At 46.3% G+C, this 24,289-nt stretch overlaps 2 protein-coding genes across 4 annotated transcripts; one reads left to right on the forward strand and one right to left on the reverse strand.

Annotated features, from left to right (window-relative positions):
* Nucleotides 1-1,589: 1,589 nt before the first annotated feature.
* Nucleotides 1,590-15,189, reverse strand: LOC120320278 (GTPase IMAP family member 9-like). Of its 2 annotated transcripts, none has more exons than XM_039369869.1 (3): nt 15,055-15,189; nt 4,657-4,717; nt 1,590-3,187 (listed from the first exon to the last, which is right to left on the reverse strand). In XM_039369869.1, exons 2-3 carry the CDS (start codon nt 4,673-4,675, stop codon nt 2,535-2,537), a joined length of 672 nt encoding a protein of 223 aa, XP_039225803.1. In that variant the 5' UTR covers nt 4,676-4,717; nt 15,055-15,189; the 3' UTR covers nt 1,590-2,534. The 2 variants fall into 2 exon arrangements, with proteins under 2 accessions (XP_039225803.1, XP_039225802.1); XM_039369868.1 differs by lacking the exon at nt 15,055-15,189 and adding an exon at nt 13,270-13,320.
* A 3,148-nt stretch (nt 15,190-18,337) lies between these two features.
* LOC120320277 (GTPase IMAP family member 9-like) lies at nt 18,338-24,021 on the forward strand. Of its 2 annotated transcripts, XM_039369866.1 has the most exons (3): nt 18,338-18,493; nt 21,378-21,438; nt 22,800-24,021. In XM_039369866.1, exons 2-3 carry the CDS (start codon nt 21,420-21,422, stop codon nt 23,456-23,458), a joined length of 678 nt encoding a protein of 225 aa, XP_039225800.1. In that variant the 5' UTR covers nt 18,338-18,493; nt 21,378-21,419; the 3' UTR covers nt 23,459-24,021. The 2 variants fall into 2 exon arrangements, with proteins under 2 accessions (XP_039225800.1, XP_039225801.1); XM_039369867.1 differs by lacking the exon at nt 21,378-21,438 and having other exon boundaries at nt 18,339-18,493.
* Nucleotides 24,022-24,289: the final 268 nt, after the last annotated feature.

A 24,289-nucleotide genomic window follows, 5' to 3' on the forward strand; every position in this document is an offset into this window, starting at 1 on the left:
CCGCAGAAAAAAAAAACCAATCCCCTTTTATTATTCACAGACCTGAGTCCGCGTCCAAGGCAAACAAAGCACAATTCACACAGAAACTCGATTCCTCAACACGAACGGTGGCCTTCGGCCACCAGCAACTCCCACCCCTCCCCTTTTATTATGCAGCCCAGGCGTGGCTTCCTAATGCCTTCTCGTTTGCCTTTGGAGCCACCCCATCGCATCCCTCTGTCCTACTCGCTTTGCCTGCCAGCGCATTCGTGCATCCGAGATTTGTCCCAGCTGTTCTTCATCACTGTCTCAACTCAGGCTGCATCTCAGCCTGCGTGCGAGTAGAGGGGCCAGGCTCCTCGTCCGACTGTTAAGTCTTGGAGCTCCTCAGAGCCTTCCTCTTGACTCTGATGTCACGCCAGGACCCTCCTCCTCCTCTTCTGATTCCTCAGATTCAGCTGCCGGGTCCACTGGATGGCGAGGAATCGCAACGTGCAGACCGCATGGACTCACCCCACCAGCGGCCTGCGCCCGTCTTCAGCAGCGATGGGACCCAGGGCAGGAAAACGTCCTGCTGAATTAGTGCCATCCGGGGGGGGGAGCCTTTTGCAAACAATTTGTTGAGCCCTTTGCGTAGGGTTCCCCCCCCCACGGTTTCGCCTGTGCAAATTTCCACCAAGTTTGTAAAAGTAATTTGCCTTATGAGTGCATTGTGGTAGGGTGGGGTGGGGTGGGGTGTGTGGGTAGGGGGGACCCCTCAGACCCCACGGGGCTGAAGGTCCAAATATCCCTCAAGAAACATCCACCCACGATCCAGCCCTGGAATAGGGCGGAAGAAATAGAAATGGAAATAAATGGAAATAATAGAAATAGAAATAAATAGAAATAGAAATAATAGAAATAATAGAAATAAATAGAAATAATAGCAATAAAAATAAATAGAAATAATAGAAATAGAAATAATAGAAACAAATAGAAATAAAAATAAATAGAAATAGAAATAATAGAAATAAATAGAAATAGAAATAAATAGAAATAGAAATAGAAATAGAAATAAATAGAAATAGAAATAATAGAAATAAATAGAAATAGAAATAAATAGAAATAGAAATAAATAGAAATAGAAATAGAAATAAATAGAAATAGAAATAATAGAAATAAATAGAAATAGAAATAAATAGAAATAGAAATAATAGAAATAAATAGAAATAAAAATAATAGAAATAGAAATAGAAATAATAGAAATAGAAATAATAGCAATAGAAATAAATAGAAATAATAGAAATAGAAATAAATAGAAATAGAAATAAATAGAAATAGAAATAATAGAAATAGAAATAATAGAAATAAATAGAAATAGAAATAATAGCAATAGAAATAAATAGAAATAGAAAGAAATAGAAAAAGAAAAGGAAGGAAATAGAAATATAGAAATAACAGAAATAAAAATAGAAATAACAGACTAGAAATAATAGAAATAGTAATAAATAGATATACAAATAAATAAAAATAGAAATAAAAATAAATAGAATTATTAATAATAGAAATAGAAATAAATAGAAACAGAAATAATACAAATAGAAATCAATACAAATAGAAATCAATGGAAATAGAAATGATAAAATTCTTTATTGGCCTCGTGTGATTGGACATACAAGGAATTTGTCTCCGGTGCTTAAGCTCTCACTGTGCGTACAAGCAAGAAGTGGTAAATCATGATCGTAAATCATACAACGCGATCATCCTAAATCATAAGATACAACATTTAGTGATAGCCATAGGGTACGAAATAAAAAGCAATCAACATAAATCAAAATAGGATACTAAATGAAAAGCAATCGACGTAATCATGAGATACAAACAGCAAAGTTACAGTTATACGAAGCTAAGGAAATCGGTAATAGCAAAGAGGGGCTGCCCCAAAGAAGAGGGAGTCAAGCTCTTCTCCAAAGTGCCTAAAGGCAGGACAAGAAGCAATGGATGGAAACTAAATCAAGGAAACAAGCCACCCGGAACTAAGGAGAAAGTTGCTAACTGTGAGGACAATTCACCAGTGGAACTGCTTGCCACTGGAAGCTGCGGGCGCTCCTTCAATGGAGGTTTTTCAGAAGAGACTAGACAGCAAGTCCCCTCTCTATTAAAAACAAAAGTCTCAAATTGTATGGGGCCTCCTGCTCGAGTAGGGGAGTGGACTAGATGACCTCCGAGATCCCTTCCTGTTCTATTCTGACAGAATCTCTGGAGATTCTCAGTCATCCAAGCCCGGGCTATCCCAAAGGTGCTTTGCCAGAAGGCCACTGGACTTTCTCGATCTTTTTCCTCGGAAGACATTACGCTTCTCCTCCCAAGAAGCTTCTTCGGTCGGCACCAAAGACCCGTCAGAACCGAGGAAGCTTCTGGGCCGTGAAGCTTCCTTGGGGAAAAACGCAGTCCAGTGGCCTTTTGGAGAAGACGAGAAAACCGCGCCTTTGGGATAATGGCGCAGCCCAAGGGATCCAGGACCACCTTCTCCGGTCCAGACGTGCCAGAAGGGCGTGTCCATCCGGAGCTCCGGATCACAGGATGTTGCACAGCCATCCGGGGGCGTTTTTTTTGTCCTCCTCCATCATCTCCTTGGTGTAAAAGGGGCTGGATTCGTTCTGGCGCACGAGCTCGTCCACCATCCGGATCAGCTCGTCGACCTGATCCTGCTGTTCCTGCCCCACCGCCTTGTTGTTGAAGGCCAGGCACCGGTTCCCACAACTCTGAATCTGATCCCTCAGCGCCTGCAAGCCCTCGTCATCCCCGGACAGCATTTCGTGAAGAGAGCGCCCCTCCAGGTCCTCCTTCCGGGTGAATAAGACGATCATGTAACTCTTAGCTTTGAGGCTGAAGATGTCTTTGAGGAGTTTAGCAACCTCCTTCTCCTCCTGGCTGAAATGGCCCAGACGGATGACCTGGATGATGACATGGGGACCCGGGGAGCAGAAGGTCAAGCATCTTTTCACTTCCGCAACGATCACCGGCGTCCGGTATTTGGTATCGAAAAAGCCCGGCGTGTCGATCACACCCAGAGTCCTTCCATCCGGGAGGGTCCCCGTGGCCATTTTACATCTGGCAGTGACGGACCTGGCCGCCATCTTGGACGTGAAGGCTTTCTTCCTTAAAATGGTGTTGCCGGTGGCACTTTTCCCGTTGCCTGTTTTGCCGACCAGGACGATCCTCAGGTCTGGAATTGGAAGGGGGAAGAGAGGGAGAAATCGGTCAGTGGCGTCCCGTCGTGCGCACAGGAGAGAACTGAGGGGAGAAAACGGCAAAAAGAAAGCGACGCGCAACAGGGAGAAAGCACAGCTGCTTCACTCGAGTCCAAATAGGCGAGAAGAAACAGTCCCGCTTCTCAACAACGGCACCCTAAAAAACAGATTCGGAATACGAGTCAAAATACGTGAGAATATACAGGCCCGCCTCTCAAGAACTGCACTGTAAAAAACAGATTAGGAATACGAGTCAAAATACGTGAGAATAAATAGCCCTGCGTCTCAAAAACGACACCGTAAAAAACAGATTAGGAATACGAGTCAAAATACGCGAGAATAAACAGCCCTGCGTCTCAAAAACGACACCGTAAAAAACAGATTAGGCACAGGCGAGAATAAATAATCCCACCTCTCAAAAACGGCACCGTTTTTGACCCAGGAAACTACGGGCCTATCAGTCATACAGCATTCCCCGGAAAGATTCTGGAAAAGATAATCAAGCGACGATGATCTGACAAATACCTAGAGGTAAACAAGATCATAACCAAAAGCCAACATGGCTTTGTGCAAAACAGACACACTTTTGTGCCTTCTTTGATGAGGTGAAAAAAATTAGCGGATCAGAGAGATGCTGTGGATACACATACCTGGGTTTCAGCAAAGCATTCGAGAGACTAGACCACAACCTACTTCTTGGTAAGCTAGAAAAAAAATGTGGGACACGCAGCATCGCCACCCGACGGATTTGTAGCGGGCTGACGAAGCCGTACTCAAAACGAGTCCTCCTTAAGGGTGCTATGTCCACTTGGAGGGAAGTAAGCAGTGTTGGTACCATACGTTTCTGTCTTTGGCCCCAAATGCCTGCGACACTTGCGCAATTTGAGGCCCTGAACGCCCGCGATGCCATGAGTGGGAATGTGCACACACACACACACACACACACACACATGCACCAGCCAGCCTCTCAAGGGCCCGGTTGTTTACGCAAGTGGGGCCGAGAGTGCCTGTGAGGCTTACGCAAGTGAGGCCCTTGGCGCCTGCGAGACTCGTGCGAGTGAGGCCCTTAGCACCTGTGAGACTCGCACGAGGCCCTTAGCGCCTGCGAGACTCACCTGAGTGGAGCTGTGTGCCTGCATACACACTCACAAACCAGCCAGCCCCTCAAGGGCCCGGTTCCTTGTGCAAGTGGGGCCCAGAGGGCGACACACGAGTGAGGCCCAGAACGCCCGCAACACTTGCGTGAGCAAGGCCCCAAATACCCCCGCAACATTCGCGTGAGTGGGGCTGTGCCAGCAAGCACACGCGGGCGCACCAGCCAGCCACTCATGGGGCCCAATTGTGAATCGGCCACGGACCGGTAGCAGGCTGCAGCCGAGACCCCCCTCCCGAAGGGCAGCATCAGAAGACAGCACCTCCCACCCTTCTCCTAACCGAGATTCACCTGATTCAGCCGCACCCATCTTGCCAGCAGCTGGAGTCTCTTCCGCCGATCTTCAGGGTCTCTGAAGGAAAGAGCAAAGCGAGAAGGGAGTGAGTGCTTCAAGAGTGAGCGAGTGAGTGCATCTTTCGGAAGCAAGGGAAGGCGCAGCAGCACGGGAGAAAGAGCAGAGAAGAAAGAAAGGGGAGGAGAGATGAGGCCAAAGACCGCCCGTTGGCAAACCTAAATACAGGCAGTCCTTGAGTTACAACCACTGCGGCGTTCCACAGTTCTGTCATTAAGCGAGGCGTCGCTTAAGTATGTCTGGACCCATTTTACCGCCTTCATCGCTGTAGTTCTTAAGTGGATCACCGTTTGTCACCCGGTCGTTAAGCGAATCCGGATTTTCCCCATTGACGTGGCTCGGCGGAAGGCCGCAAAAGGAGCCACGGCCACAGTCACAAATACGAAGCCATTGCCAGGTGCCTTACGACTGCACTGGAAAAAAACCGACTCACGCTTACGACCGTTGCCACATGCCCCGTTAATTAGGTTAATGGAGGGGGAAGGGAATAAGGGAGTCTATGACTTACGATTATTTATCTCTCTCTATATCTATCTATCTATCTATCTATCTATCTATCTATTTACCTATTTCTATCATCTATCTATCTTACTATTTCTATCTCTATCTATCATATCTATCTATTTTGAACTATCACCTATCTATATATAATAATAATAATAATAATAATAATAATAATAATAATAATATATAATAATAGTTAAAGTTGGACAGGGACCTGGAGCAGTCATTCTCTGTCCAACCCCCTGCTCGGCAGGAAACCCTACACCATTTCGGACAAATGACGTCCAGTCTCTTCTTAAAAACTTCCAGTGTTGGAGAATTTACTGCTTTGGAGGGCAGGTTGTTCCACTGATTAATTGTTCTTAACTGTCAGAAGGTAATGTAAGGACCCACCCCACTTTGCATCTTAAGAAGACAGAACTCTTGGAATAATTCTTCCAACAGGAATCCTTTAGTAAGAGAAAATGGTTGCAGGCATGCTAGACAGGACTTGGGGTTCAAGCTCTTTCATTCAAGGTTTTAAGGGGTTCCCCAGTAGTCCCACCCAATCAACCCCCCTTCCAGTGATAGTTTCAAGTATCACAATTCCACCCCCTTTCTTCTTTCTTCCGTCTGGATGGAGACTTCAGATAACTACATGAAAGGCAAATACTCTCCTTTGGTATGCTAACACTTCGAGGTTACAATAAACACACATTCAACATTCAGCCCTTTGAAGTGTACTGAAGGAAGTGAGGGCCATAAAGCCCCTTTGTTATCCCCCTTCTCTCCCTCTTATGGCAGAATCCAGAGATGGCAGAATTGGGAGTTTCTATATTTGATAATTAAAGATGAAATATAATTGGATTCTGACAGGAAGATTCTCATCGAGTTATAGGTGCCTTCTCTCCTTGATTAGTTTCCACCCAGTGCTTCGTGTCCTGCCTTCAGGTGCTTTGGCAAATAGCTTGATTCCCTCTTCTTTATGGCAGCCCCTGAGATATTGGACTACTGCTATCATGTCCCCCCTTGTCCTTCTCTTCGTTAAACTAGACATACCCAATTCCAGCAGCCGTTCCTTATATGTTTTAGCCTCCAGTCCCCTAATCATATTTGTTGCTCTTCTCTGTACTCTTTCTAGAGTCTCAACACCTTTTTTACATCGTGGTGACCAAAACTGGATGCAGTATTCCAAGTGTGGCCTTACCAAGGCATTGTAAAGTGGTATCAACACTTCACGTGATCTTGATTCTATCCCTCTCTTAATGCAGCTCAGCACTGTGTTGGCTTTTTTGGCAGCTGCAGCACACGGCTGACTCCTATTTAAGTGATTGTCTACTAGGACTGGATGGTCCCTCTCACAGTTACTACTATTGAGCATGTGCAACCTATTGATGTGCATTTGGTTTTTCTTGCCTAAAATGTAGAACTTTGCTTTGTTCCACCATGATTTCATTTGTTAGTTAGTGCCCAGTGTTCAAGTCTGTCCAGATCCTTCTGTATCTGAAGCCTGTCTTCTGGAGTGTTGGCTATTCCTGCCAGCTTGGTGTCGTCTGCAAATAATAATAATAATAATAATAATAATAATAATAATAATAATAATAATAAGGGACCTTGGAGGTCATCTAGTCCAACCCCCTGCTCAGGCAGGATACCCCGGACCATTTTGGACAGAAATAGAGATATATCTATCTCTTTTTCTGTCTTTCTATCTCTATCTATATCAATTTATCTCTATCTATCTATCTATCTATCTATCTATCTCTCTCTCTCTCTCTCTCTCTCTCTCTCTATATATATATATATATATATATATATATATATATATATATATATATATCCATCTCTATTTATATCTCTATCTCTATATCATATCTATATCTATCTATCTCTATCTATCATCCATCTATCTCTATCATATCTATCTGTCTATCTCTCTATCATCTATCTATCATCTATCTCTATCTATCTATTTCTATCATCTATCTGTCTATCTCTATTTCTATCTCTGTATCTATCATATCTATGTATCTATCTATCTATCTATCTATCTATCTATCTATCTATCCTATCATCTATCTATCTATCTATCTATCTATCTATCTATCTATCCTTTTTTTGTATAAAAAAAAGAGTGCCGGAACTCACACACGTCATACCAGATGAAATAATTACAATCATTCCTTTTAATATTATTATAAATTAATTATTATGCATAATACACATTGGAAAGAGGAAGCTTGAGAATTCACACGGTTGAAATTGAGGATGTTGTAGGCTCAGATCTTTTTCTCTATACAAAATAATGGTCATAATAGTAATAATAATAATAATAATAATAATAAGCAGGGGCATGACAAAGTAGCAACAATGGTGCATTGGAAGATCTGCAAAAAATATCATTTGCCTGTAAGCAAAAACTGGTGGGATCATAAAATAGAGAAAGTCATAGAAAATGATAAAATTAAACTGCTCTGGGACTTCAGAATTCAAACAGAAAAGCACCTGCAACATAACACCCCAGACTTAACAATTGTCGATAAGAAAGACAAAAAAGTCTGGATAGTGGACGTGGCAGTGCCTGGAGACAGCAGAATAGAGAGAAAGAACTGGAGAAGATAACAAAATACAAAGACCTACAAATAGAAATAGAAAGACTGTGGCAAAAGCAAGCAAGGGTAGTACCAATAGTCATAGGCTCCTTGGGTTCAATCCCAAAACAACTGGAGCACCACTTGAACACCATTGGCATTGACAAATTCGCTATTAGTCAATTGCAAAAGGCAGCCTTGCTAGGAACTGCTTCCATCCTGCAACGATACTTGTAATACCATCAAACATCCACATCTGCCTATCCCAGGTCCTGGGTAAGGACTCGATAGGTAGACAAAATGCCAAATCCAGTCTGAACATCTGGCTGACTGTGCGATGATCGATAATAATAATAATAAAGTTGTAAGGGATCTTGGAGGTCATCTAGTCCAACCCCCTTGCTCAGGCAGGAAACCCTATTCGATTCCAGACAAATGGCTGTCCAATAATAATCATCATCATCATCATCATCATCATTGATATCTGTAATACCATCAAACATCCACATCTGCCTATCCCAGGTCCTGGGTAAGGACTCCATAGGTAGACAAAATGCCAAATCCAGTCTGAACATCTGGCTGACTGTGCAATGATCCATAATAATAATAATAATAATAATAATAATAATAATAATCCCCCAGTGAGGCACTACCTTGACGTGGTTGTGGGGCTTGTGTACTCTGAGGAAGATGAGAGCTATGCCAGAGGTTCAACCATACTGGACAGGTCTCATCAGAGGAGTCAGACAAAGAGTGTCTCTCCCATAAAAAATATGGTGAGACGTAAATTTCAGAATGCCATACCGGCTCGGATGTCGCCCGGGTTAACAAGGTCCGCACTAGATATTGGAGTTCCTGGATATCTGGTGAAAAATGGGTTACAGGACTCAGGACTGTTGGCTGAGCAACCAGGGCCAGCAGCTGCAGAACTACTGGAAGAAAAGGTGTTTACCCGTCGCAGATACACAGTGATGGAAAACAAAGAAATAATGATCTGTTACTACAGATCAAGTCCAACAAGAAGAGGATATCTAAAACAAATGCACCAGTTCTGGAAAGAACAACATCCAGAATCAGAAATAACAGAACAGAGACTAGCAGATCAACGCCGATTTATAACAAGAAATAAAGTATTCACACAAACAGAATTGGACGAACTGCAAAGGTTTACCCAGGGCAAAGAAATCAAAGCCTTACCAGAAGTAATTCAGAATGTAGAGGCAAACCAGGGGGAGTTTGCAGTGAAGGAATCCAGCAGAGATATACAACTGTTCTCATTTGGAAACCAGGCACCTCTTCCTCAGGAAGAACAAAACCCTCTAACTACAGAAATAAAAGAATTGAAACAAAGAATAATTGAGCATCTAGAACAGCACAAAAACAACAGAATAAGGCTGCCTGCATTGAAGCTTGTTCCAAAGAAACAGCTAGCACAAGCATTAAAAGATGCAAGTACTGCAATATCAAGTATAAGCACCAATTCACTGCAAGAAACAAACCAACTAATGTACAGCACAGCTGCAGTTATAACTGAATACCTGGGATGCAAAATCAACAAAGAAAAAAAACAAACAGTGCACCAGAAAAATGGAAGGTTTAGAACTAGAAAAATAAGATCAGCAAGTTTAAGATCACATGCAGCACGCTAGGACCAGGATGAAAGAAAGAAGCTGAAGAACAAGAAAACCAAGAAACCTAATCAAGAAAATACCACTTAGAAACAAGGAAGATCCAAGGAAGGCACTGGAAATAATAAAGCAACAATTAACAGTCTATAGCCAGAACATCAGTAGATATGAATCTCAATTGCAAACTAATAGGCCAGAACCTACATTTCCAATCCAATCAGAAACGTTTCTACCAATCCATCAATGGAGAAACTGCAAAGAATCAGTCAGTACCTGACAAGGAAGAAACAGTGCATTTCTGGAAGCAGATATGGGATAACCCAAAGAAATACAACAAGGATGCGGCTTGGTTAAAAGAGGTGGATGCAAATAAAACAGAAGTTGAAATGAAAGAACTAGTACTAACAACAAAAATGGTAGAAAAAAGAGCAAAGAAAATCAAAAATTGGTCAGCACCAGTGAAGATGAACTGCATGGGTTTTGGTTGAAACATCTAACTGTTATACACCCACTCATTGCCAAACAGTTCAACAATATACTACAAGGAGGAGAAATTGAAAAGTGGCTAACAACTGGGAAAACCTACCTAATAATGAAAAATCCAGCAAAAGGGGCAACACCATGTAACTACAGGCCAATTACCTGCTTACCAACAACTTTCAAATTACTAACTGGTGTAGTAGCTGATGCAGTGCAACAGCATCTAGTTGAAAACAATCTCTTTCCACCTGAGCAGAAAGGAAACCGCCCCAACAGCAGAGGAACAAAAGATCAACTCCTAATAGACAAAAGGATCTTGGAAAACTGCAAGAGAAGGAAGACCAACCTGAATGTTGCATGGATTGACTACAAAAAGGCATTTGACTCTCTGCCACATGATTGGATAATACAGTGCCTAGAAATAACAGGAGTCAGTAGAAACATCAGAAAATTTTTGCAAAGATCGATGGCACAATGGAAGACACAGTTGCAGATCAATGGTGAGAGGCTGGGAGAGGTTAATATCAAGAGAGGAATATTTCAAGGAGATTCATTATCACCATTACTATTTGTTATTGCACTGTTTCCTCTGTCAACAATACTGAATAACTCAGGACATGGATATCAAACATCAAAAACATCTACCAAACTATCCCATCTCCTTTACATGGATGATCTGAAGCTGTATGGAAAAACATCATCTGAAATAGAATCGCTGCTCAAACTGTCCGTATATATAGCCAAGATATTGTTATGGAGTTTGGCTTGGACAAATGTGCCACACTTACTATCAAACAAGGAAAAGTAGTGAAAACTGAAGGAATCAAGATCCCCACGAAAATAACATAGAGTCTGGAACGAGGATAATACTACAAATACTTGGGTACTCTCAAGTCTGACAGCCAATCAAGCACACTGAAGTCAAGAAAAAGATTAGAGATGAATACATCAAGAGAGTAAAGAAGATCTTAAAGTCCAAACTCAATGGAGGAAATACCATAAAGGCAATCAACACCTGGGCAATTCCAGTCATTAGGTACACAGCTGGAATAGTGGAATGGACTCAAGCAGAACTAAAAGCAATCTTTGGATATTTAGGTTTAGAGTTTTTAGGCTAACCAGAAAAATAATGACAATAGAATCATGCCCTTCAATCCACGCATGACATTGATAGACTTTATCTACCAAGGCAAATAGATGGGCGTGGATGCTACAAGTACATCAGATGGTTGAAGAGGAAAAAATGGCTTTGGAAGAATATCTGAAGAACAATGATGAAGATGCACTGAAATTAGTATATCAGGAAGGCTTACTAACTACTGGAGAGACCAAACTGGCCTGCAAGAAAGACCAAATGAAGAACAGAATAGAGGCATGGGAAGACAAAGCACTACGTGGCCAATACATGAAAAAAATAGCTGGGAAAGCAGATAATAATAAAACCTGGCAATGGCTAAGAGCAGAAAATTGAAGAAAGAGACCGAGGGACTAATTCTGGCTGCACAAGACCAAGCCTTAAGGACAAATGCATACAAAGTCAAAATTGAGAAGACAGCAACAGACAGTAGTGCCCCGCCTATGCAAAGAAGCTTAAGAAACAGTGGACCACTTGGTAAGCTGTTGCAAGAAGATTGCACAGACTGATTACAAGCAGCTGCATGACAAAGTAGCAACAATGGTGCATTTGAAGATCTGCAAAAAATATCATTTGCCTGTAAGCAAAAACTGGTGGGATCATAAAATAGAGAAAGTCATAGAAATTGATAAAATTAAACTGCTCTGGGACTTCAGAATTCAAACAGACAAGCACCTGCAACATAACACCCCAGACTTAACAATTGTCGATAAGAAAGACAAAAAAGTCTGGATAATGGACGTGGCAGTGCCTGGAGATAGCAGAATAGAAGAGAAAGAACTGGAGAAGATAACAAAATACAAGACCTACAAATAGAAAGAGAAAGATTGTGGCAAAAGCAAGCAAGGGTAGTACCAATAGTCATAGGCGCCTTGGGTGCAATCCCAAAACAACTGGAGCACCACTTGAACACCATTGGCATTGACAAATTTGCTATTAGTCAAGTACAAAAGGCGGCCTTACTAGGAATTGCTTCATCCTGCCCACGATATCTGTAATACCAGCAACACCCATCTGCCATCCCAGGTCCTGGGTAGGGGCTCGATAGGTAGACAAAATGCCAAATCCATCGAACCTCTGGCTGACTGTGCGATGATCGATAATAATAATAATAGTAAAATTGGAAGGGAACCTTGGAGGTCATCTTATAGTCCAACGCCCCTTGCTCGGGCAGGAAACTCTCTTCCATTCGGACAAATGGCTGTCCAATAATATAATAATAATATAATCTCATCATCATCATCGATTCTGTAATACCATCACATCCCCTCTTCCTATCCCAGGTCCTGGGTAAGGACTCGATAGGTAGACAAACTGCCAAATCCAGTCTGAACATCTGGCTGACTGTGCGATGATCGATAATAATAATAATAAAGTTGTAAGGGATCTTGGAGGTCATCTAGTCCAACCCCCTTGCTCAGGCAGGAAACCCTATTCCATTCCAGACAAATGGCTGTCCAATAATAATAATAATAATAATAATAATCATCATCATCATCATCATCGATATCTGTAATACCATCAAACATCCACATCTGCCTATCCCAGGTCCTGGGTAAGGACTCCATAGGTAGACAAAATGCCAAATCCAGTCTGAACATCTGGCTGACTGTGCGATGATCCATAATAATAATAATAATAATAATAATAATAATAATAATAATAATAATAGTAAAATTGGAAGGGACCTTGGAGGTCATCTAGTCCAACCCCCTTGCTCAGGCAGGAAACTCTATTCCATTCCGGACAAATGGCTGTCCAATATAATAATAATAATAATAATAATAATAATAATAATAATAATAATAATAATAATAATAATAGTATCCTGTTTGGGGGGGAGTTGAACCACTTGGGGGCCCAGGGAGATTTATATTCACTTGGTTTCTTCTGTTGTCAAACGGAGGAGCGGACTGGAAGACTAACCCACAACTTTGGAAAAGGAGCTGGACCTCAGGAGGACCCCGGGCAGAGGAACCCCCCCTCCCCCCCTCTTCTCTCTCCAAGGGGGACCCCTCCCACAAGGAAAGAAAAGGAGCCCCCCCCCAAAGCTACAGACGTCCCCCCCCCGCTGCCCACCCTGGAAGGAGGACTCCTCCCACCAGCCTTTCCTCCCCCCCTCCCCAATTTCCCTGACCCCCCCCCGACGCCCCCCTGGATGGGAGGGGAAGGAGGGACCTGCCCCCCCCCGCTGGCGACCCCCGTCCAGGAGAAGCAGCCGACTTGGGGACCCACCTGAGTCGAGAGGGGATCCGGGCAGAAGAAAGGACGACCGCGCTCTGCCTGCCTGCTCCTCCGCCCTTTCGGTTTCGCTTTGAGACGGCCGCTAAAAAGAGCAGGGGGCGACCGGAAGGAAAGAAGGGCGGGTCTCGTCCTCCCTCCAGCTCTCCCCCCCCACCCGTCTGGGCCACCGGCCTCAGAGAGCCAAGCGGGGAGGGGAGGTCGATGGAGCCATCAGAAGAAGAAGAGCTGGCAGGGGCCTCGGAGGTCATCCAGTCCAGCCCCCTGCTGGAGCAGCAGACCTTTACAGTATGATAGAATGAGGGAGTGGGAAGGGACCTCGGAGGTCATCTCGTCCGACCCCCCCCCCCTTGTTCAGGCAGGAGACCCATGCAGAATTACAGGAAACAGTTGGAAGAGACCTTGGAGATCATCTAGTCAAGCTGCCAGCTCAAGCAGGAGACTCTTACGGAATTATAGAAGGAGGGAGTTGAAAGGGACCTTGAAGGTCATCTAGTCCAACCCGCTGCTCAGGCAGGAGAACCCTACGGAATTGCAGAATCACACAGTTGGAAGGGACCTTGGAGATTAGTAGTAGTAGTAAAGTTGAAAGGGACTTTGGAGGTCATCTAGTCCAACCCCCTGCTCAGGCAGGAAACCTTACACCATTTCAGACAAATGGCTGTCCAGTCTCTTCTTAAAAACTTCCAGTGTTGGAGCATTTACTGCTTCTGGAGGCAGGTTGTTCCACTGGTTAATTGTCCTCACTGTTAGGAAGTTTCTCCTTAGTTCCAGGTTGCTTCTCTCCTTGGTTGGTTTCCATCCGTTGCTTCTTGTCCTGCCTTCAGGCGCTTTGGAATATAGCTTGACTGCCTCTTCTTTAGGACAGCCCCTGAGATATTGGAAGGCTGCTATCCTGTCCCCCCCTTGTCCTTCTCTTCGTTAAACTAGACATACCCAATTCTCGCAACCGTTCCTTAGATGTTTTAGCCTCCAGTCCCCTGATCCTCTTTGTTGCTCTTCTCTGTACTCTTTCTAAAGTCTCAACATCTTTTTTATATCGTGGTGACTAGAGATCATCTAGTCAAGCCGCCAGCTCAAGCAGGAGAACCTTACAGAATTATAGAAGAAGGGAGTTGAAAGGGACCTCGGAGGTCATCTAGTCCAACCCCCTGCTCAAGTAGGAGAACCCTACGGAATTGCTTCAGATTCAGTTCCTCGGAGTGGATCCATTTTGCCTTCCGTTCCCACTTAGAACTGCCATACACATCAAAATTCAGATTTACCTTGAATTTCTTCATCTACATCAGTGGTTCTCAACCTTTTTAATGCCACGACCCCCAACTGGTCGTAAGTCGAGGACTACTCAACCGGTTGTAAGTCGAGGACTACTCAACGGGTGCAGCACCACTTGCAAAATGGGACTTTTGGCGGGCTCAGCAGGGCAGAGACAGCCTGGACCATTCCTATTGGCTTTGGAAAGCCAATAGAATTAGACTCTATTCAAGAGAGTCCATTCTATTGGCTTTCCAAAGCCAATAGAATAAAAGGGAGTAGCACAGCTAAGGAAAGGGGGGAAAAAATGGCGGACTGCGTTGTTTGGCGACCCCCGTGAAATGGTCGTTCGACCCCAAATGGGATCCCGACCCACAGATTGAGAACCACCGCTTTAAAGTAATTTTCTACTCTAGCGACATAAGACTCCCATCTTTCTGGGTGAGTAACGTCGAAGTCAGACAATCTCCCTATCTTCGCCATCCTTGCTTCTTACTCTAGGAAGGTGTCTATCAGCCATCTTACCTCCAGCGACGCTGTACGGGCAGGCCAGATGCTGAGTTTAACGCCGTCTTCCTCTCTCGAGGACTCTCGGGGTAAGCTTACAAGTCTTCTTCCTTAATCTTGTAAGCGATCCCACCCTCGTTGCCAGTGTTGTGTCCTCGAGAACCTCCAAGGTTCCTTCCAACTTTACTACTATTATTATTATTATTATTATTATTATTATTATTATTATTATTATTATTATTATTATTATTATTATTATTATCTTGTTGAGTCTAACAGCCCATATTCTCAGCAGCTCTCTCCGACACAACTCAGAGGCTCGCAGGCCTCTCTGCCTCCTTTAAGAGAATCCCCGGGCAAAAAGGTAACAAACTGGCGCGCTTCCGTGCCTTGTGCATGCGCGCAGGCTGGCGCCACTCAGTCCGGTCCCGGGCAGCTTGCAACAACCCGGGACCATTGCAACGTCCCGAGCCTGCTTTTGCAGGCTCGGGACACAACAGTGACCCTTACAGAATCATAGACTAACAGAGTCGGACGAGACGTCGGAGGTCATCTAGTCCAGCCCCCGGCTCCAGCAGGAGACCCTTACAGAATCATAGAATGAAAGAACTTGGAAGAGACCTCGGAGGTCATCTAGTCCAACCCCCTGCTCCAGCAGGAAGGAGACACAGAATCATAGAATAACAGAGTTGGACGACACCTCGGAGGTCATCTAGTCCAACCCCTGCTCCAGCAGGAGACCCTGAATCATAGAATGAAAGAGCTGGAAGGGACCTCGGAGGTTATCTAGTCCAACCCCCTGCTCAAGCAGGAGACCTTACGAAGCATGATAGAACTGGAAGGGACCTTGGAGGTCATCTAGTCCAACCCCCTGCTCAAACAGGAGACCCTGACAGAATCATAGAATGAAAGAGCTGGAAGGGATCCCGGAGGTCATCTAGTCCAACCCCCTGCTCGAGCAGGACACCCTTACAGAATCAGAGTTGGGAGGGACCTCGGAGGTCATCTAGTCTAACCCCCTGCTCAAGCAGGAGACCCTACGCAGCATGATAGACTTGCAAGAGTCCTCGGAGGTCATCTAGTCCCACTGAAGCAGCAGACCCTACACAGCACAATAGAGCTTGGAAGGGACCTCGGAGGTCATCTAGTCCAACCCCTGCTCCAGCAGGAGACCCTACACAGGATCGTAGAGTGACAGAGCTGGAAGGGACCTCAAAGGTCATCTAGTCCACCCCCCCCCCAGGCAGGAAATCTTATAAGGGCGATCTCCGCAGGCGGACAACAATCTCGCCCCCCCTCCCCAAGCAGGACCAACAGACCTTCTGGGCGGAACCTGCCCCCCTCCCCACTTTGGACAAAGGAAGCGCTGGGGGGGAGGGGCCAGCTTGGAAAAAGGGGGGGGGAAGGACGCCCATAACGTCCCATAAGAGACCGGAAATAAACAGCCTCCTTATGGGAAGTGACTCCACCTTTTCCTGAGGGGGGGGGCGCTGAGAGTCATTTTCCCCTCAATCACGTGGTTTCCAAGCAGCAGCGCCGCCCGGAGACTTTCGCTTTCCTTCGCTTTCACTTTCGGCTGGCTCAAGGCCTGGGAGACGGGGAGGGGGGGCAACGACCCCCTCCCGCCCCCACTTAAGCAGGGGACCCTTATAGAGTCGCACAATAAGAGAGTGGGAAGGGACCTTGGAGGTCATCTAGTCCAACCCCCTGCTCAAGCAGGAGACCCTACGCAGCATGAGAGAGCTGGAAGGGACTTTGGAGGTCACCAATCCAATCCCCTGCTCATACAGGAGACCCTGACAGAATCATAGAATGAAAGAGCTGGAAGGGACCTCGGAGGTTATCTAGTCCAACCCTCTACTGAAGCAGAGACCCTTAGAGAATCAAAGAATGACAAGTTGGAAGGGACCTCAGAGGTCATCTAGTCTAATCCCCATTTCAGGCAAGTGACTGCCCAGTCTCTTCTTATTGGGCCAGTAGAATCTGTGCCTTCTCCTTACAAAGCGTGTAAACCCAGTGAACGATATGCCCAAACGGTGTCACGACAGGGAAAACCACTCCGCAAAATGTAGAGGAAGAAATTCAAGGTAAATCTGAATTTTTGATGTGTATGGCAGTTCTAAGTGGGAACGGAAGGCTTCATCCAGTTGGGGATAAAATGGATCCACTCTGAGGAACTGAATCTGAAGCAATTCCATAGGGTTCTCCTGCTTGAGCAGGGGGTTGGACTAGATGACCTCCGAGGTCCCTTTCAACTCCCTCCTTCTATAATTCTGTAAGGGTCTCCTGCTTGAGCTGGCGGCTTGACTAGATGATCTCTAGTCACCACGATATAAAAAAGATGTTGAGACTCTAGAAAGAGTACAGAGAAGAGCAACAAAGAGGATCAGGGGACTGGAGGCTGAAACTTATAAGGAACGGTTGCTAGAATTGGGGATGTCCAGTTTAACGAAGAGAAGGACGAGGGGGGACAGGATAGCAGCCTTCCAATATCTCAGGGGCTGCCCCAAAGAAGAGGGAGTCAAGCCGTTCTCCAAAGCCCCTGAAGGGAGGACAAGAAGCAACGGGTGGAAACTAACCAAGGAGAGAAGCAACCTAGAACTAAGGAGAAACTTCCTGACAGTTAAAACAATTAACCAGTGGAACAACCTGCCTCCAGAAGCAGTAAATGCTCCAACACTGGAAGTTTTTAAGAAGAGACTGGACAGCCATTTGTCCAAAATGGTGTAAGGTTTCCTGCCTGATCAGGGGGTTGGACTAGATGACCTCCATGGTCCCTTCCAACTTTACTACTACTACTACTATCTCCAAGGTCCCTTCCAGCTGTGTGATTCTGCAATTCTGTATGGGTGTCCTGCTTGAGCAGGGGGTTGGACTAAATGACCTCTGAGGTTCCTTCCCACTCTGTGATTCTGCAATTCTGTGTGGGTCTCCTGCCTGAGCAGCAGGTTGGACTAGATGACCTCTAAGGTCCCTTTCAACTCCCTCCTTCTATAATTCCGTAAGAGTCTCCTGCTTGAGCTGGCAGCTTGACTAGATGATCTCCAAGGTCTCTTCCAACTGTGTCCTGTAATTCTGCATGGGTCTCCTGTCTGAACGGGGGGGGGGGGGTCGGACGAGATGACCTCCGCGGTCCCACTCCCTCATTCTATCATAATGTAAAGGTCTGCTGCTCCAGCAGGGGGCTGGATTGGATGACCTCCGAGGCCCCTGCCAGCTCTTCTTCTTCTTCTTCTGATGGCTCCATCGACCTCCCCTCCCCGCTTGGCTCTCTGAGGCCGGTGGCCCAGACGGGTGGGGGGGGAGAGCTGGAGGGAGGACGAGACCCGCCCTTCTTTCCTTCCGGTCGGGCCCTGCTCTTTTTAGCGGCCGTCTCAAAGCGAAACCGAAAGGGCGGAGGAGCAGGCAGGCAGAGCGCGGTCGTCCTTTCTTCTGCCCGGATCCCCTCCCGACTCAGGTGGGTCCCCAAGTCGGCTGCTTCTCCTGGACGGGGGTCGCCAGCGGGGGGGGGCAGGTCCCTCCTTCCCCTCCCATCCAGGGGGGCGTCGGGGGGGGGTCAGGGAAATTGGGGAGGGGGGGAGGAAAGGCTGGTGGGAGGAGTCCTCCTTCCAGACTGGGCAGCGGGGGGGGGACGTTTGTAGCTTTGGGGGGGGGCTCCTTTTCTTTCCTTGTGGGAGGGGTCCCCCTTGGAGAGAGAAGAGGGGAGAGGAGGGTGGGGGTTCCTCTGCCCGGGGTCCTCCTGAGGTCCAGCTCCTTTTCCAAAGTTGTGGGTTAGTCTTCCAGTCCGCTCCTCCGTTTGACAACAGAAGAAACCAAGTGAATATAAATCTCCCTGGGCCCCCAAGTGGTTAAACTCCCCCCCAAACAGGACACTATTATTATTATTAATAATAATAATAATATTATGGATTATCGCACAGTCAGCCAGATGTTCAGACTGGGTTTGGCATTTTGTCTACCTATCGAGTCCTTACCCAGGACCTGGGATAGGCAGATGTGGATGTTTGATGGTATTACAGGTATCGTCGCAGGATGGAAGCAGTTCCTAGTAAGGCTGCCTTTTGCAATTGACTAATAGCGAATTTGTCAATGCCAATGGTGTTCAAGTGGTGCTCCAGTTGTTTTGGGATTGCACCCAAGGAGCCTATGACTATTGGTACTACCCTTGCTTGCTTTTGCCACAGTCTTTCTATTTGTAGGTCTTTGTTTTTGTTATCTTCTCCAGTTATTATTGTTGTTGTTGTTGTTTTTATTTTTATTGTTTTGTTTTTCTTTTTTATTGTTGTTATTGTTATTATTTTTGTTTGTTTGTTTGGTTTGTTGTTCTTATTATTATTACTATTATAACCATTATTTTGTATCGAGAAAAAGATATGAGCCCACAACATCCTCAATTTCAACCGTGTGAATTCACAAGCTTCCTCTTTCCAATGTGTATTATGCATAATAATTAATTTATAATAATATTAAAAGGAATGATTGTAATTATTTCATCTGGTATGACGTGTGTGAGTTCCGGCACCCTTTTTTTATATACAAAAAAAGGATAGATAGATAGATAGATAGATAGATAGATAGATAGATAGATGATAGGATAGATAGATAGATAGATAGATGATAGGATAGATAGATAGATAGATAGATAGATAGATAGATAGATAGATAGATAGATAGATAGATAGAGGTAGAGATAAATTGATATAGATAGAGATAGATATGATATAGAGATATAGACAGAAATAGAGATGGATAGATAGAGAGATACATAGATAGATAGATAGATACATAGATAGATAGATAGATAGATAGATAGATAGATAGATAGATAGATAGATGTAGAGATAAATTGATATAGATAGAGATAGATAGAGATAGATAGACAGAAACAGAGATAGATATATCTCTGTTTCTGTCCGAAATGGTCTAGGGTTTCCTGCCCGAGCAGGGGATTGGACTAGATGACCTCCAAGGTCCCTTCCAACTTTATTATTATTATTATTATTATTATTATTATTATTATTATTATTATTATTATTATACAGAGATATAGATAGATGATAGTTCAAAATAGATATGATAAAGATAGAAATAGATAGATATAGAAATAGTAAGATAGACAGATAGATGATAGAAATAGAGAGAGAGAGAGAGAGAGAGAGAGAGATAAATAATTGTAAGTCATAGACTCCCTTATTGCCTTTCCCCTCCATTAACCTAATTAACAATGGAAACAGAACGTATATAAATAGAACGTGAAGAGATTATTTACATAAATATGCCTGGACCCCAAATGGTTAAACTCCCCCCCCAAACAAAACCCTTTTTTTTAATGGGGGGGGGAATCCACCTGACTTCCCAGCCCATAATATCCTCTTTTCATGGCTGCCCCGGGATTTCCTAAACCGCTCCGCCCTGAGAGAGCAGAGCTGAAACAGCAAAAGGGGAGAAGTCGCTGGGGCTTTTTGGTGAGTGTGTGTGTGTGTGTGTGTGTGTGTGTGTGTGTGTGTGTGTGTGAAGAGGTCCAGGAGGCCCAAGGACCCCCCAGCAATCTGGAAACCCCCCCCCCATTTTTAAGCCCTGCTACTGCAGCCGTTAGCTCAGCCCGGCCATACCTTCCCTAAAGGGACTGGAAATTAGGATTGTTTTTGAAGACAGGCGGGAGTTCCACATTTCAGTCGCTAAATGGGGGTTGTCCCGTGTTAACGACCATTCTTGCCCCCTGTTGTTCGGTGAATCCCTGCAGTTGTTAAGTCAGTCAGCCAGTCGTGAAGTGAATCGGGCTGTCCCCGTCGCAAAAGGGGATCGCGGCGTCCCCCGGACACGACAGGCGTCATAAAGACGAGCTGGTGGCCAAACACTTGAATTTTAGTCACCGGGCCCCAGGGCATGTGGCAACTGTTGTAAGTGTGAGTCGTTTTTTTTTCCCAGTGCAGTTGTAAGGTGCCTGGCAATGGCTTCGTATTTGTGACCGTGGCCGTGGCTCCTTTTGCGGCCTTCCGCCGAGCCATGTCAACGGGGAAAATCCGGGTTCGCTTAACAAGCGGGTGACCAACGGCGATCCACTTAAGAGCTACGGCAAGGAAGGCGGGAAAATGGGGCCCAACGTACTTAAGCGACGCCTCGCTTAATGACAGAACTGTGGAACGCCCCGGTGGTTGTAACTCAAGGACTGCCTGTATTTAGGTTTGCCAACGGGCGGTCTTTGGCCTCATCTCTCCTCCCCTTTCTTTCTTCTCTGCTCTTTCTCCCGTGCTGCTGCGCCTTCCCTTGCTTCCGAAAGATGCACTCACTCGCTCACTCTTGAAGCACTCACTCCCTTCTCGCTTTGCTCGTTCCTTCAGAGACCCTGAAGATCGGCGGAAGAGACTCCAGCTGCTGGCAAGATGGGTGCGGCTGAATCAGGTGAACCTCGGTTAGGAGAAGGGTGGGAGGTGCTGTCTTCTGACGCTGCCCTTCGGGAGGGGGGTCTCGGCTGCAGCCTGCTACCGGTCCGTGGCCGATTCACAACCGGGCCCCGTGAGTGACTGACTGGTGCGCGCGTGTGTGCTCGTGGGCACAGCCCCATTCACGCGAACGTCGCGGGGGTATTTGGGGCCTCACTCACGCAAGTGTTGCGAGTGTTCTGGGCCTCACTCGTATGTCACACTCTTGTGCGAGGAACCAAGCCCTTGAGCGGCTGGCTGGTTCGTGCGTGTGTATGCAGGCACACAGCTCTACTCATGCGAGGCTTGCAGGTGCTAAGGGCCTCGCGCGAGTCTCGCAGGCGCCAAGTGCCTCACTCCCACGAATCTTACAGGCACTAAGGGCCTCACTTGCGCGAGCCTCACAGGCACTCTCAGCCCCAGTAAACAACCGGGCCCTTGAGAGGCTGGCTGGTGCGCATGTGTGTGTGCACATCCCCACTCGTGAGCATCGCGGGCGTTCAGGGCCTCAAATTGCGCAAGCGTCGCAGGCGTTCGGGGCCTAAGACAGAAACGTGTGGTACCAACACTGCTTACTTCCCTCCAAGTGGACATAGCACCCTTAAGGAGAACTCGTTTTGAGTACGGCTTCGTCAGCCCGCTACAAATCCGTCGGGTGGCGATGCTGCGTGTCCCACATTTTTTTTCTAGCTTACCAAGAAGTAGGTTGTGGTTTACTCTCCTGAACGCCTTGCTGAAACCCAGGTATGTGTATCCACAGCATTTCTCTGATCCCCTATTTTCTTTCACCTCGTGGAAGAAGACACAAAAGTGTGTCTGTTTTGCACAAAGCCATGTTGGCTTTTGGTTATGACCTTGTTTACCTCTAGGTATTTGCCAGATCATCGTCGCTTGATTATCTTTTGCAGAATCTTCCCAGGGAATGCTGTATGGCTAATAGGCCTGTAGCTTCCTGGGTCAAAAACGGTGCCGTTTTTGAGAGGTGGGATTATTTATTCTCGCCTATGCCTAATCTGTTTTTTACGGTGCCGTTTTTGAGATGCAGGGCTGTTTATTCTCGCGTATTTTGACTCGTATTCCGATTCTGTTTTTTACGGTGTCGTTTTTGAGAGGCAGGGCTGTTTATTCTCGCGTATTTTGACTCGTATTCCGAATCTGTTTTTTACGGTGCAGTTGTTGAGAGGCGGGACTGTTTCTTCTCGCCTATTTGGACTCGAGTGAAGCAGCTGTGCTTTCTCCCTGTTGCGCATCGCCTTCTTTTTGCCGTTTTCTCCCCTCAGTTCTCTCCCGTGCGAGCAACGGGACGCCGCTGACCGATTTGTCCCTTTCTCCCCCTTCCAGTTCCAGACCTGAGGATCGTCCTGGTCGGCAAAACGGGCAACGGGAAAAGTGCCACCGGCAACACCATTTTAGGGAAGAAAGCCTTCAAGTCCAAGATGGTGGCCAGGTCCGTCACTGCCAGATGTAAAATGGCCACGGGGACCCTCCCGGATGGAAGGACTCTGGGTGTGATTGACACGCCGGGCTTTTTCGATACGACATACCCAACGCCGGTGACCCTTGCGGAAGTGAAAAGATGCTTGACCTTGTGCTCCCCGGGTCCCCACGTCATCATCCAAGTCATCCGTCTGGGCCGTTTCAGCCAGGAGGAGAAGGAGGTGGCTAAACTCCTCAAAGACATCTTCAGCCTGAAAGCTAAGAGTTACATGATCGTCTTATTCACCCGGAAGGAGGACCTGGAGGGGCGCTCTCTTCACGAAATGCTGTCTGGGGATGACGAGAGCTTTCAGGAGCTGAGGGATCAGATTCAGAGTTGTGGGAACCGGTGCCTGGCCTTCAACAACAGGGCGGTGGGGCAGGAACGGCAGGATCAGGTCGACGAGCTGATCCGGATGGTGGACGAGCTTGTGCGCCAGAACAAATCCAGGCCCTTTTACACCAAGGGCATGATGGAGGAGGACAAAGAGAGCGTCCCCGGATGGCTGTGCAACATCCTGTGATCCTGGAGCTCCGAATGGACACGCCCAGGGGTAGGCCACCTCGGCTCTTGGATGACTCGTGGACTTCAACTCCCAGAATTCCTGAGCCAGCCATGCTGAGGGGAAAGGGAGGGGTTTCCAAGCTGAGCCAGCTTGGCTCAGGAATTCTGGGAGTTGAAGTCCACGAGTCATCAAAGAGCCAAGGTTGCCGACCCCTGGACACGCCCTTCTGGCATGTCTGGACCGGAGAAGGTGGCCCTGGATCCCTTGGGCTGCGCCATTATCCCAAAGGCGCGGTTTTCTCGTCTTCCCCAAAAGGCCACCGGACTGTGTTTTTCCCCTGAAGACATTTCGCTTCACGGCCCAGAAGCTTCCTCGGTCCTGGCGGGTGTTCGATTCGGACCGAAGAAGCTTCTTGGGATGAGATGTCTTCTGAGGAAGAACACAGAGAAAATACAGTGGCCTTTTGGAAAAGCACCTTTGGGACAGCCCGGGCTTGGATGACTGAGAATCTCCAGAGGTTCCGTCAGAATAGAACGGGAAGGGACCTCGGAGGTCATCTAGTCCATTCCCCTGCTCGAGCAGGAGGCCCCATACAATTTGAGACAGGTGGCTGTCCGGTCTCTTCTTAAAAACCTCCAATAAGCGCCCGCAGCTTCCGGTGGCAAGCAGTTCCACTGGTGAATTGTCCTCACAGTTAGCAAGTTTCTCCTTAGTTCCAGGTGGCTTCTCTCCTTGATTTAGTATCCATCCGTTCCTTCTTGTCCTGCCCTCAAGTGCTTTGGAGAAGAGCTTGACTGCCTCTTCTTTGGGGCAGCCCCTCTTTGCTATTACCGATTTCCTTAGCTTCGT

The sequence above is a fragment of the Crotalus tigris genome, unplaced genomic scaffold, assembly GCF_016545835.1.
Source record: "Crotalus tigris isolate CLP2741 ecotype Arizona unplaced genomic scaffold, ASM1654583v1 scf7180000021287.315228, whole genome shotgun sequence".
In the NCBI taxonomy this organism is placed as follows: Eukaryota; Metazoa; Chordata; class Lepidosauria; order Squamata; family Viperidae; genus Crotalus; species Crotalus tigris.